Source organism: Podarcis filfolensis, assembly GCF_964270895.1.
Source record: "Podarcis filfolensis genome assembly, chromosome: 13".
NCBI lineage: Eukaryota > Metazoa > Chordata > Lepidosauria > Squamata > Lacertidae > Podarcis > Podarcis filfolensis.
Genome location: NC_139615.1, coordinates 5342924 through 5359731, shown reverse-complemented (window position 1 = coordinate 5359731; position 16808 = coordinate 5342924). Strand labels below are relative to the sequence as shown.

Below are 16808 nucleotides of genomic sequence, written 5' to 3'. Positions count from 1 at the left end.
GGTATAAACCCTCATGTTGGAGGGTGGGTTTTTGTATTCTTTCTCCTGCTCCTGGATTAGCCTGGCGGCAGAGTCTCATTGCCAAGCCCAAATCATTTAACAAAACGTCCTTTTGTTTACTAGATTCCTGTTTCAAACTGTATTCCCCTTCTCCCGTATTTTACAGTAGGCAAAATCAAAAACTTGCCATAGGGTGGAATCCAATTGCTGCTGCTTCATCAGGGCCGTCCACTAACAGAAAAAAAAGAGGGTGGTTTTTGCTGGTTCCTACTGGAATACACAAGGGACGCGGGCGGCGCTGTGGGTTAAACCACAGAGCCTAGGACTTGCCGATCAGAAAGTCGGCGGTTCGAATCCCCGCGACGGGGTGAGCTCCCGTTGCTCGGTCCCTGCTCCTGCCAACCTAGCAGTTCGAAAGCACGTCAAAGTGCAAGTAGATAAATAGGTACCACTCCAGCGGGAAGGTAAACGGCGTTTCCATGCGCTACTCTGGTTCGCCAGAAGCGGCTTAGTCATGCTGGCCACATGACCTGGAAGCTGTACACCGGCTTCCTTGGCCAATAAAGCGAGATGAGCGCTGCAACCCCAGAGTCGGCCACGACTGGACCTAACGGTCAGGGGTCCCTTTACCTTAATAGAGTACATAGAAGTAACCTTTTCTTAAAAATAAAACATAACAAAACAAAAAAACCCCACACCCCTCAAATATATCCAAAGTCTTTGCACACAACAAAGGGGCAACAGCTGGATACGAAACCTTTAGACTTCCAACAGCTTGATGCTATGTCGCCAGCCCACCCATGAGGCAAGGTAAGGAAACTGCCTCGGGCGGCAGGATCCACAAGGGCAGCAGATTGGCTTTCAAGGAATGCATTGCCCATGGCTGCTGCCATGATAGCAGTGAATAGGAGGGACTGCTGCTGTTTTCCTTCCACCCCTAGAGAGCAAATGGTGAGGGTTGACCTCTAGGATATCCTGGGCTCTGCACAGAGGGCCCCCTTCTCCCACACAACAGACTTTGATTCCCATGCAAACCATCGCTCGCCGCTGTAAATCTTGACTTAGCCCTTCTTCCCTGGTGGGGGGGGGGGAGATAGGCCTATTGAGATTTGCACCCAGTGCCAAAATGTCTCCAGACGGCCCTGCTAACTGGACGAGCAAAGGTTGACACACATTTACACGCCATTTTCATGCTCTTGAAAAGCACGGAAAGGATTGCGTTATATTTCTGTTTTCTAATGTGCGGTTACTTCTTACTGATTTTCTTTCAGCCAAGTTATGAGATTCCTTCCTCTGCCCCAGCGAGTGCAGAGGCCAGCCCTTTTTCAAGACAAGACAAGCAAGACAAAGAATAATAATTGGGCGTTCTCCACAGGACATTTATTGTACTATTTTCTTTCCCCTTCCAAATTTCAGGTATTTTTCACAGCATAGTCATTCCCGGTCATGTCTGTAACGAGTCCAACCCCTTTCCCGCATAACCCAGGCCTGCTGAGGAAGAGGGAAGAGGAGGGGGAGAGGGCAGCAAAGCAAAGGACCTTTCCTCCCCCCCCTTGTGCCCTGATCTACCCTACCCCTGAAAATACCCCTTTCTACCTTTAAATTGTCCCCTTTCCCCACCAGAAGTTTTCTCCAACTAAAAGGGCTGCATCCAGGGAGCTGGAGAGCAGCAGTGACACCTGCTGTCCAGCTGGAGAATTGCAGCCCCTTCTCTCTCCATCTCCACGCAGCCTGCAAATCGTACCCTAAAGAAACACACCCTTTTCCACAGAATATATGGAAGACAGATGTGTCCAGGACCTCTGCTGCTGTCTGTTGTTCAAAGAGCAACCTCAAAAGCTTCCCCCTCCTCCAAGTGATAGCGCCCCCCCTCCCCACGACCTTGGGCTCTCCCTCTTCCCCAGCAGTTCACAATATCCGAGCATCCCCTAAGAGAATTGCCAGCAACTTATTCCGACAGGGGAGAAGGCGCCAGTCATCTAACCTCCTAGCTCCCTTAGTTTCCCTCCGTTGTCGGGAGCTAGGATGTTAATCAAGCTTCTAAGCCTTCTCCCCACACACGTGGTGCAAGTTCTGCCCCAACATCTCGTTCTCGCTAGCAAGACGCCCCTTGCCAAGTTTTCCCTCCAAATTGGCAGGGGGCACCCGACTCGCCAAGCTGCGATGGTGATTCTGCGAAACGCCGGCTCCTCTCTTAGTTCCCTCTTGAAATTCCTTGGCCTCGAGAGAGAGAGCGCGCGATCCAGAACCTCTCCTAGTTCCCTCTTGAAATTCCTTGGCCTCAAGAGAGCGATCCGGAACACAGAAGTGGATAAGGGATAATCTTTTTAAACATTTGCCCCCCCCCACTCTACTTGGGAGAAAGAGGAGGGGGGAAGAGGAGAGGGGAGGGGGAAGATGTACCAAAAATAAAATAAAAAAAGAGAGAGTCACACATCGCCGACATTATAAACAGGCCAAGAAATATGGCAGTTTGTGCTAAACAGGAATTCGGGGGGGGGGGGGGAGTTCAAATTACGACATTTGCAAAGCGAAACTGGCTGATCTTGGGTGAGGATGGGGAAGTGGGGGCAGAGAGGAGGCGTTTCCCTCCCCACCCCCCACAAAAAACAGCCTGTATTCAAGCCAGCCTCCTCCCTACTCAAGTCTCTCCATCCACACACACACACACACACACACACACACACACACAAATACACACAACACACACCCCTCCCTTGCTAGTAGTTCCATTCAGAAGTTGAGAGAGTAGACACAGAAAAACTATTTTGCTATAGCGCAAAACTGGCCCAAATAGAATTTCCCAAGCATGGGGGGGAAAAGATATTTTCTTGCTCCGAGGATTATTAAACAGCAACGCTCCCCCCAATCCCCGTATCACTTGACGTCGAATCTGCTAGTTATCTGTGCTTTCAACACAACACACAAACACACTTCTGAAAGGAACCAAAGGCAAAGCCCTAGCTTGCTTGTTACCCAGACACGAATGAAGATACCCCAATTCCCGGCAAATAGGCAGTGATTGCAAGAAGAGGAGGACTGGGGAGTCATATTTTGGGGTGTGGGCAGCTATCCTGCTTCCCCTGTTTAGATAACCTCGGCCCCTTTACCGGGCAGGTCTGGAATGTACACGTTATATTACCTTGTATACTCGTATTTTTATTATTATTATTATCAAAAAAAGAGAGAGGCAGTTTTCATTTAGGACATCTATGGCAGGAAAATCGTCCGCCTCTCCCGTAAGTGGCGGGAGGAGGCGAGGAGAGGGCTGTTGCAGGATTCCCAAAACAGAGCTGTTCCCTGCACCGGGCGGGAGGGGGGTGGATTATAAGGTATAGTGTTGGTTACTTCGAAGACACAGCACACAGCACAACTCCAGGAATGTTACAGAAGATCACGAAGGGTAGAGGTTCTTCCCCGCCACGGAAGGGGCTGGGATCAAAAGAGAGCAGGCAAAGAAATTCCCGACACCCTAACACACCGCAATCTAGTCCAATGTTACAGCGGTTTCAAGAGGCGAAGGGTCTTGGGCTGTAAAAGATTGCAGGCTGGGCGGGAAAATCCACAACCCAAGACTGTTCCAACGTTAGTATCTGAATGACATATTTTATTTTTTGCATGGGGAGGAAGTGCGGTGGGCAGAGTGCCTTAGGAGTTTCTGAGCCCAGCTAAGTCGGGAGAAGGGTTAAGGATCACGGGGAGTTATTGGTCCTTGAAGATTTTAGTTAAAAACCAAGACACTGAAAAAACACTGTCAGAGAGAGAGAGAAAGAGAGAAGTCGGGGGTTGGCAGGAGAAGAGGAAGGGGGGAAAGATTCCATGACACATGGAAAGTCTAGTAATAAATCTACAAACAGACAAAATATATTATATTATATATATATATATATGTATAAATAACAAATCAGGCTATTTACAAGACACCCACACGCAATGCACACCCACACATACACACCGGAGGGGAGGAGGGGGTTCGGGAGGGTGTAAGGGGCGTATGGAGGGAGGGCAGGCGGGGGGGGGGAGGGCGGCTGGAAGATATGGCTGAGATCTAGAGGAGGGGGATGCTTTGCCCCTCACGCTGCTCCCGGCCGTTGCTCCTGGATGAGAAATGGCTCCATAAATTCCATTAAGTGCTGAAGTAAACTGTAAAAGGAGGAAGGGGAGAGGGTAAGGGGAGAAAGGACTGTTAATAACCTCACGAGATTCTGCCGCCCCCAAACTATATCACTCCAACTCAGCTGTTATCCAAAAAATAAAAAATCTGTGCAGCAAAGTTGGTCCAGGCAGCCAGGATGCGGTTGCTAAGGTAACCCACCTCCCAGAACACACACACACAGAGGGATGGATGCTATCGCCTTTCAAAAGTGGTCCTTGACTAGAGGAAGAAGCCAGAATGGCCAAGCCTAGTTCTCACCGCCATTCAAGTCTCCTCACCTCTCCCCATCCCCTGCCGACATTTGTGTAACCCTTTCAAAGAGAGCACCAACATGCAACTCCTTGTTGCAGCTCTTTTCACAACCACCCTGTAAGGTATGTCGCTGTCTTGACCGTACCAGCTAAAGAGGTGCCTTGCTGCATCAGAGTTTGGATTTGATATCCTGCTTTATCACTACCCGAAGGAGTCTCAAAGCGGCTAACAATCTCCTTTCCCTTCCTCATCCACAACAAACACTCTGTGAGGTGAGTGGGGCTGAGAGACTTCAGAGAAGTGTGACTGGCCCAAGGTCACCCAGCAGCTGCATGTGGAGGAGCGGAGACGCGAACCCGGTTCCCCAGATTACGAGACTACCGCTCTTAACCACTACACCACACTGGCATCAGAGCAAAGGCCCGACCGGACAGGTTCTTAGGATTCCTGCAACAGCCAACCTAGTTCCTCTGAGAAGCCTTCCAGCAGGATAGGGACCTCACGCCTAAAGACCAGGCCCTAACCAATATCCACACCACTCCAGAGCCCTTCTAGAGATCCCAGCAGATGCCAAGGCAATAAGCAACTATTTTACTTTCAAAAGACAACTGAAGGCGGCTCTGTTTAGGGAAGTTTTTCAATGTTTGATGCTGTATTGATTTTCATATTTGGTTGGAAGCCGCCCAGAGTGGCTGGGGAAACCCAGCCACATGGGTGGGGTATAAATAATAAATTATTATTATTATTATTAACACGGTCGCATCCAGATTTATGAGCCACCCACGTGGCGGCAAACGAGACGCCCTTACAATTCAGGGGCCACGAAGAAAGGCAAAGCGTTGCCTTAAAGAAAATGACTGGAGTCAATAGTTTGCCTGAAAACCAAACTCCCTCAGCACTTGCCTCTCACGGGGGAGCTGAACTCTGCACATGCTCTTTTCTCTTCTGACTGCTTTACTTGCTCCAGCACTGAATGCTGGCATGGGGCAAACAGGCACAAGCCTCGCTCTGGTGGAAGGGTTTGCTCTGTAGAGAACAGACTGGCAGCCCTGAGCCTTTTCTCAAAAGCAGCAATGCTTTATAAAAAACAGAAACTTTTCCTCCTGTGGCTGTGCAATCCTGTCCGCCAGAGGTGGGGACCCGGACCCAGAACGAGCCCAACTGACTGTAAAGACACACAACCCGTCCCACCCCAAAAATATGGCCTTCGCTACGAGAAGGGGAAACTCACCGATGATAACGATCAAGATAATGGTGCATATCACCCCCAGGATTATCATCATCTGCAATTGGGAGAGAAGAGGGAGGGGGAAGCGAGAGCATGAGCTGGGAAAAGGTGCCAGGAGATGCAACTGGTCTCTGGGAACAAGCAAGGGCGGGAGCCGCTGAACCCCACTCCCTGCCTGTGGGGGCCTTGCAAGTTGCTGCAGGAGAAGGACCCAGAGCAATATTGTGAGGGGGGCGTTTTCTAGGACCATGGGAAAACTGTCAAGCTCCCTTCTTATTTTTGCTGTTGTATGATGGCTGTTGTTTATGTGATCTTCTTGTATTTACGGTACTGAAATGTTGACGTATACTGTATATATACACTGTATTTTTCGCTCTATAGGACGCACTTTTCCCCCTCTAAAAATTAAGGGGAAGTGTGTGTGCGTCCTATAGAGCGAATGCAGGCTGCGCGGCTAAGCCCAAAGCCAGAACAGGGAGACGGAGCGCTGAGCAGCGTTCCGTCTCGCTGTTCTAGCTTGGGGGTGGCTGCGCAAAGCCTCCGCAGGGCAGCGGGGTGAAGGCACCCCGCTGCCCTGCGGAGGCTTCAAAGGCTGCGCTCCGGGGGCTTCAGGCAGCTATACGCAAGCCTTCAGAGCGCAGCAGGAGTTCCCGCTGCGCTACAAAGGCTTGCGGATAGCCGCCTGAAGCCTGGAGAGTGAGAGGGGTCGGTGCACACCAATCCCTCTTGCTCTCCAGGCTTCGCTTCGCTGGAGAGGCGTTGCACAGCTTTCCCTCTCTGCATAGCACCACTTCAGCGAAGCGGGAGGAGAAATGGAAGGGGCTCTGTTTCTCCTGCTGCTTCGCTGAAGGGGCGCTGAGCAGAGAGGGGGAGAATTTTTTTTCCCTGTTCTCCCCCTCCTATGGTCTGGTGCATCCTATAGAGCGAAAAATACAGTATATTGTACGTTACCGTAATTTCTATCGTCTTGCTGCGCTATGTTATCTATCATGAAAATTGCTTTTGCACTGTTGGGTTTTCCAAATGCCTCCCTGTTTTCTTTGTCGTCGGCCGCTTTGAGCACGAATTTTTTTGTGGAAAAGCAGCATACAAATAAAACGAACGAATGAATCAAGTGAGTGAACAGGAGAAAGCCCTTCCGGGGACAGATCCTGCAGCTTAGCCCACTCGGAAGCGACACACTGCACCGCTCACTTCCCTTTCTCCAGTTTAGAAGATTCACCCAGGGGGAATCTGCACATATACCGTATTTTTCGCTCTATAAGATGCACCAGACCACAAGACGCACCTAGTTTTTGGAGGAGGAAAACAAGAAAAAAAATTTTTTTGAATCCCAGAAGCCAGAACAGCAAGAGGGATCGCTGCGCAGCGAAAGCAATGATCCCTCTTGATGTTCTGGCTTCTGGGATAGCTGCGCAGCCTGCATTCGCTCCATAAGACGCACACACATTTCCCCTTACTTTTTAGGAGGGAAAAGGTGCATCTTATAGAGCGAAAAATACGGTGCTCAGAGGGCCAGCGCTTTACTCTTAAGTTTTACAAGTCTGAAGACTGAAACACGGATTCTTGGGGGCTCAGCCTTCTCATTCCCAGTTAAGACCAGCACGGCCATTTCGGCAATGCAAGGAGGGGCTTTTAGCACCGCATTCAAAGGGCGCCTCGTGTGCCTGCTGCTCTTTTCAGGTTACCTTTAGATTCTTCCACCAGTACTTGCGCTTGAGCTTGGCTGCACTGGTTTCGAACTGGGAGGCCCCCGCCTGCAGAGCGTCGGCACGGTCGTCCAGCTCCGAGAGCTTCTGATCCCTCTCGAGAACCTTGTCCACATTCACTCGCATGATGTCCACGACCTGGAGCAGGAAAACGAAGAGAAGCAGGAGAAAGGGCGGCTATTATTATTAGTATTCATTTATTTGGATTTATATGCCGCTTTCCCCTCCAAGATGTGCAAGGTTCAGCACGTAGTTCTCCTCCTCACAACGACCCTGCGATGTTGTGACTGGCCCAGGGTCCCCTCTCCCTGGGTGAGGCCACTTCATGGCCGACTGGGGGTGCAAACCTTCCTCTCTCCCAAATTGCACTCTTAACCATTACGCCCAGGGCCGGATTTAAGTTTGATAAGGCCCTAAGCTACTGAAGGTAATGGGGCCCTTTATACGTCCAGCTGTCCTTTGTCAACAACAAATTGTTGCTGTTTTTTGTGTTGAATAATAATAATAATAATAATAATAATAATAATAATAATAATTTATTTATACCCCGCCCATCTGGCTGGGTCCCCCCAGCCACTCTGGGCGGCTTCCAACAGAACACTAAAATACAATAACCTATTAAACATTAAAAGCTTCCCTAAACAGGGCTGCCTTCAGATGTCTTCTAAAAGTTTGGTAGTTTTTTCTCTTTGACATCTGGTGGGAGGGCGTTCCACAGGGCGGGTGCCACTACCGAGAAGGCCCTCTGCCTGGTTCCCTGTAGCTTGGCTTCTCACAGGGAGGGAACCACCAGAAGGCCCTCGGCGCTGGGCCTCAGTGTCCGGGCAGAACGATGGAGGTGGAGACGCTTCACCTATATATGCTATATGGTTAAAAAAAAAAAACCTTTAAATTTTTTTTTTTTGGGGGGGGGGGCAAAGTTACAGGGAAGCCAAGTTACAGGGAACCAGGCAGAGGGCCTTCTCAGTAGTGGCACCCGCCCTGTGGAACGCCCTCCCACCAGATGTCAAAGAGAAAAAGGGCCAAGAGAGTGGGGCCCTAAGCTGTAGCTTGTTTAGCTTATACATAAATCCGGCACTGATTACGCCACACAGCTGCCAGTGCAGCTTCACACTTCCTCCTGGAGACCACTGTAAAGACAAGAGGCCCACAAGCTTCTGTCGATCACAGGGAACTCTGTAAGGGGACAGAGAATAGGCCAGTCCAATCTGCCCCACCCCAAGATCTCTCACACAAGCACATGGGCTGAAAAGCCGAGAGAGGGAGAGAGAAAATAGATGCAAGACGAAGCTGTGGGCTGTCTCTGGATCCCCCCTCAACTCTCACCTTGTGGCAGCCATGCCATCGGGCTATCTGAAGTCTTTCCCAGCTCACCACTGCAAGGAAATGTTAGTAAAGGTAAAGGGACCCCTGACCATTAGGTCCAGTCGTGGCCGACTCTGAGGTTGCAGCGCTCATCTCGCTTTATTGGCCAAGGAAGCCGGTGTACAGCTTCCAGGTCATGTGGCCAGCATGACTAAGCCGCTTCTGGCGAACCAGAGCAGTGCACGGAAACGCCGTTTACCTTCCCGCTGGAGTGGTACCTATTTATCTACTTGCACTTTGTGCTTTCGAACTGCTAGGTTGGCAGGAGCAGGGTCCGAGCAACGGGAGCTCACCCCGTTGCGGGGATTCGAACTGCCAACCTTCTGATCGGCAAGCCCTAGGCTCTGTGGTTTAACCCACAGCGCCACCCGCGTTCCAAGGAAATGTTACATGAATCTAAAACCCTCCATTTGTCAGACTCCGACTCCCATCAACAAGGGCAGGGAGGAGAGGAGTTGCAAACCAAACCAGCATCATCTGGAGAGTTGCAGGTTCCTGACCCCTGCTTGTAAGAACCTGCTTTTTTCCTCTTCCCTCCCCATCACATTTTCTTTCTGAGGGTAGAGAAGCAGCTGCACTTTTACTGAACTTTATAAGCTGCTTGGGAGCCTCTTCTGCTTCAGAGTGGGGTGAAAATTGCTTTGGATAAACAGAATTATTCGCCTGGGCTTTTGCTGAAGCGACACCACAACTTTTTGCAGAATTCTGCTGCTGGCTGAGGCCACTGCTGATTTGTCTTAAGTCTCACGACTGTTTCTTACTCTCCTGTTGTAGGCAGCCTTGAGTACAAATATCGGGAAAGCCAGGGTGGAAATATTTTAAATATTCTCAACAGGAGAAAGAGGCGCGAATGGTATCTCTAAAGCGCATGAAAAGTGAGACACCTACTCTCACAAGTTTCCAGAGGGGGTGAGAGAGGAGACTGCCGTCGGCTGCTAATAAGGCCTGGCTGATGAGCACAGCCAAAATTTGCAACACAGGGTTGTATTTTATTTACAGAAATATTTCTGTACCACCATACCATGAAATAGCACTATGGCGTATAATGCTAAAACGGTAAGATGCAATTAAAAAAAACAAAAATGCAGATAATCGTTAAGGAGAATGGCTGATCAAAATAAAAACTGAAGTACTGCAAAAGCCTGTCAGCGTTATTTAGTTATTGTTTATCAACTGAATTATGTCCCACCCTTTTTCTTTTTGGTGGCGTACATGATTCTCCCCCTCCTCAATCGCCACAACAACCCTGTGAGGTGGGGTTAGGCCCAGAGACTAGGACTGCCCAAAGGTCACCCAGTAAGTCTCATGGCCAAGTGGGAATTCGAACCCGGGTCTTCAAGGTCCAACACGCAAAACGCTACACCACAGCGCCTCTCAGCATGAACAAGTCATTCAAAAGAAAGTCAAAAGTCGCTTTATTTCTGTTGAACCACTTTGAGGTTTAAATGACTTTAAGCAATTAAAATAAAATAAAATTGAGCGGTATATAAATTTGAGTGAAGAAACAAACAAAACTGAGCATGCCTGCTGAATCTCTGCCAGGAGTGTGTTGCACGGCATAAGACCACTGGCACTAACTCGCCAAATTCTTGTCAAGGCTGACTAGGCCTCTGAAATATGGGGAACATCTTAACAGCAGCCCATTCGGATGACCTCAGTGATTGACCTAGGTGCAGGGGTCAGCAAACTTTTTCAGCAGGGGGCCGGTCCACTGTCCCTCAGACTTTGTGGGGGGCCAGATTATATTGGGGGGGAAATGAAAGAATTCCTATGCCCCACAAATAATCCAGAGGTGCATTTTAAATAAAAGGACACATTCTACTCATGTAAAAACACCAGGCAGGCCCCACAAATAACCCAGAGGTGCATTTTATTTCATTTTTTATTTTTTTAAAAAAATAATATTTATTGCTTTTAAAGATTACAGAAAAAGAAAAGAGAAAATTTAAAGACAAATGAAAACAAAAAAGTGAAAAAACACCACAATACAATACAGTATACAAATAATATAAACCCCAACCCAATCCCATTAAGCTAAACACATAAATAAATCTAAACAAAACAGTTTAAAATACATCTCTCCTTTTCCATATTCTATCCTTCATTTCCTTGCTTCCTCGACTTCCTCACATCTCCCTTTTTGTATTCCCATTCTTCTAATTATTTCAGCAAATCCTTTCCATCTTTCTCTGTTTTTTATCGTCTTGTAAATAACATATTTTTTAACCTTATTTCCCTTTAAGACTAAATTACTTATCTATTCTTAAGTTCTTCTAACATTTCTACTAAATCCATATAATAACATTCCACGATTTTTCTAACAGTCATTAATTTTGCAAAATTTCTAAATATAAGCTTTAGCTTCCCAATCTTCCTCCACCCTCTCCTCTCCCTGGTTTGGGATTCTGCCAGTCCTTTCCGTCAAATCCATATATTCCATCAACCTGGAGATCTTATGTCCGAGGCTCTTAATTCTTTTCCAAGTCCCTTCTGCGGATCTTCTTCATATTCTTTGATGCTCAGGAGCAAATCTCAGGAAAACTCCAACCAAACAGAACTTTTGTTCCTTCTGAACAGCTCAGCCAAATTTCCATACTTGAAACTAAGGTCCATAGGGTATTTCAGGACGTATTTCAGAATTCCTCCAAGTCCATAGGCCCCCACAGCTTCAAGCTCCTCCAGGCCCCAACCCATGTCCCAGATGTCAGTTAATCCCTGGATGAAGAGGTCTTTCCAACTTTCCAGAGGTGCATTTTAAATAAAAGGACACAATCTACTCGTGTAAAAACACGCTGATTCCTGGACCGTCCACAGGCCAGATTTAGAAGGCAATTGGACCGGATCTGGCCCCTAGTTTGCCTACGCATGACCTGGGGTGTTACGGGTTCAGGCGGTGGCTGCATTGCTTTATACTTGTCCCTTGATCATATCACAAAGTAGTTGCATTCTATGTTATAAATCAAGCACTGCTGGGAATTGTTTCTTTTTTGTTTTCCAATGTATTTTCTGAGTACGTTTCCGGGCACAATTCAAAGTGTTGGTGCTGACCTTTAAAGCCCTAAACGGCCTTGACCCAGTATACTCTCCACCCGCATTGTTCAGCCTGGACACTGAGGTCCAGCTCCAAAGGGTTTTCTGGTGGTTCCCTCACTGCGAGAAGTAAAGCTACAGGGAACCAAGCAGAGGGCCTTCTCGGTGGTGGCACCCGCCCTGTGGAATGCCCTCCCACCAGATGTCAAGGAGATAAACAACTATCTGGCTTTCCAATGACATCTGAAAGCAGTCCTGTATCCTTTCAATGTCTAGTGTTTCACTGCTGCAAGCCGCCCAGAATGCCTGGGGAAAGCAAATCAGGTGGATGGGATAGAAGTCATAAAATGAGTAGTAGTAGCTGCAGCAGTGGCAGTATTTTCTTATCAATTAAAAAACGGGTGTGGCCATTTTTTTATTCTGAAAGTGTGGCCCAGAGAAAAAAGTGGTCTACAATGACTACCAGAGGTTTTCTGGGGTTTGGGGCAGAAATCTCTCCCCGTCCTACTGGAAAATCCATCAGATGCTGAACCGGGGAGTTTCTGCGTGCAAAGCAAAGGCTTTATCACTGAGCTACAGCCTGTGTGTTTGTGCTGTATGTAGGTATGGACTTTTATTCCATGCTCTCCTCCCACCAGGAGCTGTGGGTTAAACCACAGAGCCTAGGACTTGCCGATCAGAAGGTTGGCGGTTCGAATCCCGCGACGGAGTGAGCTCCTATTGCTCGGTCCCTGCTCCTGCCAACCTAGCAGTTCGAAAGCACGTCAAAGTGCAAGTAGATCAATAGGTACCACTCCGGCGGGAAGGTAAACGGCGTTTCTGTGCGCTGCTCTGGTTCGCCAGAAGCGGCTTAGTCCTGCTGGCCACATGACCCAGAAGCTGTATGCCGGCTCCCTCGGCCAGTAAAGCGAGATGAGCGCCGCAACCCCAGAGTCGTCTGCGACTGGACCTAATGGTCAGGGGTCCCTTAACCTTTTTACTCCTCCCATCCTAAGCACTTATGTGGGAAGAGTCATCTTGCAACCCCCCTCCCTCCCCAATCCAACAGAGGTGGCAAGGAGAAGGCGGCTACTCTCCCCCAAAGTGCCCAGCCCCACACTCATCCTTGCCCACGCGACTGACCTCATCGACTTGAGCCTGAGTTTGCTGCAGCCTTCTGTTGCTGGTGAGGTTGGGGGGTGGGGGAGGAGGGCCACCTCCCTCTCCTCCGGCAGCGGGGGGCGCGGCGGCAGCGGGAGCCGACCTGCGGGCAAGAGAGAAAGCGAAAATGGTGATCATCATCATCATCTGCCCGCCCCGACTTCATCTCACATTAAAAAGCTATAGGTCCCAGCTGTCTTCGTAAGGACAGCTTACACCATAAAAACAAAACATGGAAGACACAGAAAGGCAACTGTCCTCAAAGAAAAGAGAAATGTAATTAATAGATTCAAGCCAAAAATATATACAGTGGTGCCTCGCAAGACGAAATTAATTCGTTCCGCAAGTTTTTTCTTCTTGCGAGTTTTTCGTCTTGCGAAGCACGGTTTCCCATAGGAATGCATTGAAAATCAATTAATGCGTTCCTATGGAGACCGCTTGCCAGGCTGGCGGTGCGGAGAAGGGTTTTTCTCCCCACCGCAAGCCTTCAGGACAGGTCCGGGAACAGAGGGGAAGGCGCGCAGCGCTTCTCCTCTGTTCCCGGGGCTTGCGGTGGGAGGAGGGTTTTTCCTCCCCACCGCCAACATTCAGAACAGCATTCTGAATGTTGGCGGTGGGGAGGAAAACCCTCCTCCCACCGCAAGTCTTCAGGACAGCCATCCGAAGGCTGGCGTGGGGAGAAGGTCTCTCCGCCCCACCGCCAGCCTTCGGAGGAGGTCCGAGGACAGTGGGGAAGACGCGCTGCGCTTCCCCGCTGTCCTGGACATTTCCCTATGGGCTTTCGTCTTGCGAAGGAAGCCCATAGGGAAATTGGTTTTGCGAAGCGCATCGAAAACGGAAAACCCTTTCGTCTAGCGGGATTTTCGTCTTGCGAGGCGTTCGTCTTGCGGGGCACCACTGTACAGTGGTACTTTGGTTCTCAAACACCTTGGAACCCAAACAACTTGGAACCCAAACAAGGCAAACCCAGAAGTAAGTGTTCCAGTTGCGAACTTTTTTTGGAAGCCGAATGTGGTCCATTTTGCGTGTTACGCTTCCGATTTGAGTGCCACACTTCCATTTTGAGTGTTACACCGAGGTCTGTCTGTTTTTGCTATGTATTTTGCCTTTTTTGTGGCTTTTTTTGTTTTGTTTTCGTGACTGTGTGGAACCCAGCTCAGCTACTGATTGTGTGACTGCAGTACATCGTTTATTGCTTTCATTTTATGGATCAATGGTCTCGGTTAGATAGTAAAATTCATGTTAAATTCCTGTTTATGGGTTGTTTTTAAAAATTTGGAACGGATTAATCCATTTGGCATTACTTTCTATGGGAAGGCGCACCTTGGTTTTGAAACGCTTTGGTTTTGGAACGGACTTCCGGAACGGATTAAGTTTGAGAACTAAGGTACCACTGTATAAAAGAAAGACGTGCAATGAAGGACTTGTCTGGAACCCACTGGCCTAAAGGTCAGATTCAGCCTTCCCATTTGGCCCACCACAAATCCTGCCTCACACAGCCATAATTAGGCTTGCCACCTGAACTGCAACACATGGGGATATTTTAGAAGGAGGTGTCATAGTGAAGGGGGGGTTAGCACTCCCTGTAACACCATGCCACAATTAGGCTTGGGGGGGGGTGGAAAGCCTTGAGGTTTTGTGATGCCTTTTTTGAGAGAGAGCGCTCCTGAAAACGCCATAGGTAGATCAGGTAATAAACATCCATTATTATTTTTTTAATAAATGTTTATTAGGATTTTACAACACATAAAAATCAAACAAATACATATCAACACAAAAAACAAAAAACACACACTTAATAAAAAAAGAAAAAGAAAAAGAATCCACTTTTAAATTTCAAGGTTCTATATCCCTCTTTCCTGACCTCCTCACATCTCCCTTTTTTGTGTTCCTCTTTATTCCGTCAAATTCAGCAAATTCTAACCCTCTTTCACACCTCGTTTATAATTGTGTACTCCCATTTGTTATATCTCTAATTTCCCCTCTTTTTTAGATCCTTTTTTTCATACCTCTTTTAACCATATCCCAAATGCCGTGTTACCTTTACATCCCACATCATTCTAACATTCAAACAATTTACTAGATTTCTGTAGATAATCCTTGAACTTTTTCCAGTCCTCTTCCATCAACTCTTCTCCCAGGTCTCGAATTCTGCCGGTCATTTCTGCCATCTCCATATAGTCTATCACTTGCATCTGCCATTCTTCCATGGTGGGCAAATCTTGTGTCTTCCAATATTTAGCGAGAAGTATTCTTGCTGCTGTTGTTGCGTACATAAAAAATGTTCTGTCTTTCTTTGGCACCAATTGGCCGACTATGCCCAAAAGGAGGGCCTCTGGTTTCTTAGGAAAGGTAAGTTTAAATACCTTCTTCAGTTCATTATAGATCATTTCCCAGTAAGCCTTAACCTTTGGGCACGTCCACCAAAGATGAAAGAATGTTCCCTCAGCTTCTCAGGTAATAAACATCCATTAAATGCCGATCACAGGTTATGAGCAAAGAGGTATTTCACCCTCACATGGAAAAGCCTCCTCAAAGGTAGTTCTGGGTCCAAAACCAGACAGTCAACCTCTAAAAACAAAAGAAAGCATTCTACCAAACAACCATTGTGGGTGAACAAATATTTAAGATGCATGGCCTTCTTCGTGGTGGCTCTACAGCCCTGGGATACCCTCCTGGCGGATACGCATCTGTCTTGTAGACAGAAACTGAGAGCATCCTTTTGCAGATGCAGACACTGAAATCATAATATTTGCAACTTGCTTTTCTGTTTTTAATTTTAATCCGAGTGCTGCTTTTAGACTCTGCTGCTTATACTGTAATCCACATTATATACTGATTTTTATAAATACAAGTTTCTGTTAACCTTCACTGCATCATCCATTCCCAGTCCCCCACAAGCAAAAAGAACAAAACAAAATAACAATGCCACCAGCCTTGCATTTAAGTTCCCAAAAGTGATGACATAAAGAACTAGCAGCCATCAAAACATTTAGGAACCCGTCTTCCTACATAATTGTGTTACGTCAGTTGTCATTACATTGATGGCCCAGAAAAAACTAAAAACAAAACAAACAAAAACGCTTGTTGTGCTGTATTGTTTTTAACACTCGATTGGGAGCCGCCCAGAGTGGCTGGGGAAACTCAGCCAGATGGGCGGGGTATAAATAATAAGTTGCTGTTGTTGCTGCTGTTGTTGTAAACAATCAAGTTGTATAGGCAACTTGATATATACCTTGTATATATCGTATACCTTGGTTTACGAACTTAATCTGTTCCGGAAGCCCGTTCTTAAACCAAAGCGTGCTTAAACCAAGGCGTGCTTTCCCATAGCAGCGGAGGACTCAATTTACAAATGGAACACGCTCAACAGGAAGCGGAACATGTTCTTATTCCATGGCAAAGTTCACAAACCGAAACACCTACTTGCGGGTTTGCAGCGTTCTTAATCCAAGTTGTTCATCAACTAAGCTGTTCTTAAACCAAGGTAAATTACCCCCACCCCATAATTGCTCAAAAGGGCTTTATCTCTCGATCTTCAGGGGGAGATTCATGACTATCTTTTCCAACAAATACGGCCAGCCGTATCCGTAATGGCCACTTTGAGCAGCTTCGGGATTCAGCTTCTCTTGGTACGGAATTTGGCTGTCCGTGGCTACAGAGGTTTTTGAAAATCGGCCCCAGGGCTTGCAAGTCCTGACATCACACAGGCACAGGCACCTGGCTAAAGCACCTGACCAAATGGGAGACACACCTTGAGTTCCAGAGTGAGGAAAGGATGAGATGCAAATGGAATAAACTAAAATAAACACCCACATCGTTGGCTTGCGTCAAAGAAACTGTACAAACAGAGGGCAGGGAATTAACGCAACACCTCGTAACTTCTGCCAGAATGATAATTTGTCAAAATGGGTGGGGTCAGGGGAGA

General features: G+C 47.7%; 1 protein-coding gene and 1 long non-coding RNA gene across 4 annotated transcripts in view; one reads left to right on the top strand and one right to left on the bottom strand.

The window, feature by feature from the left end:
- Positions 1 to 1358: 1358 nt before the first annotated feature.
- VAMP2 (vesicle associated membrane protein 2) overlaps positions 1359 to 16808 on the bottom strand; it is a 28021-nt gene continuing 12571 nt past the window's right edge. Inside the window, exons 1-5 of one of the 3 annotated variants that reach the window (XR_014540826.1) lie at positions 12863 to 13042; positions 7325 to 7483; positions 5640 to 5691; positions 2250 to 4143; positions 1359 to 2189 (exon numbers count right to left, since the gene is read on the bottom strand). Coding sequence is in view for 2 of the 3 variants with exons in the window: in XM_083581293.1 (XP_083437419.1) it covers positions 4127 to 4143; positions 5640 to 5691; positions 7325 to 7483; positions 12863 to 13027 (393 nt within the window). In the remaining variant the exon portion in view is untranslated. Of the gene's footprint in view, positions 4144 to 5639; positions 5692 to 7324; positions 7484 to 12862; positions 13043 to 16808 lie in introns of those variants that run through there. The other 2 variants (XM_083581294.1, XM_083581293.1) reach the window with 2 other exon arrangements.
- Positions 14145 to 15439, top strand: LOC310747046. Its single transcript, XR_014540870.1, has 2 exons — positions 14145 to 14570; positions 15338 to 15439. It is a non-coding gene; the product is annotated as an uncharacterized lncRNA (long non-coding RNA).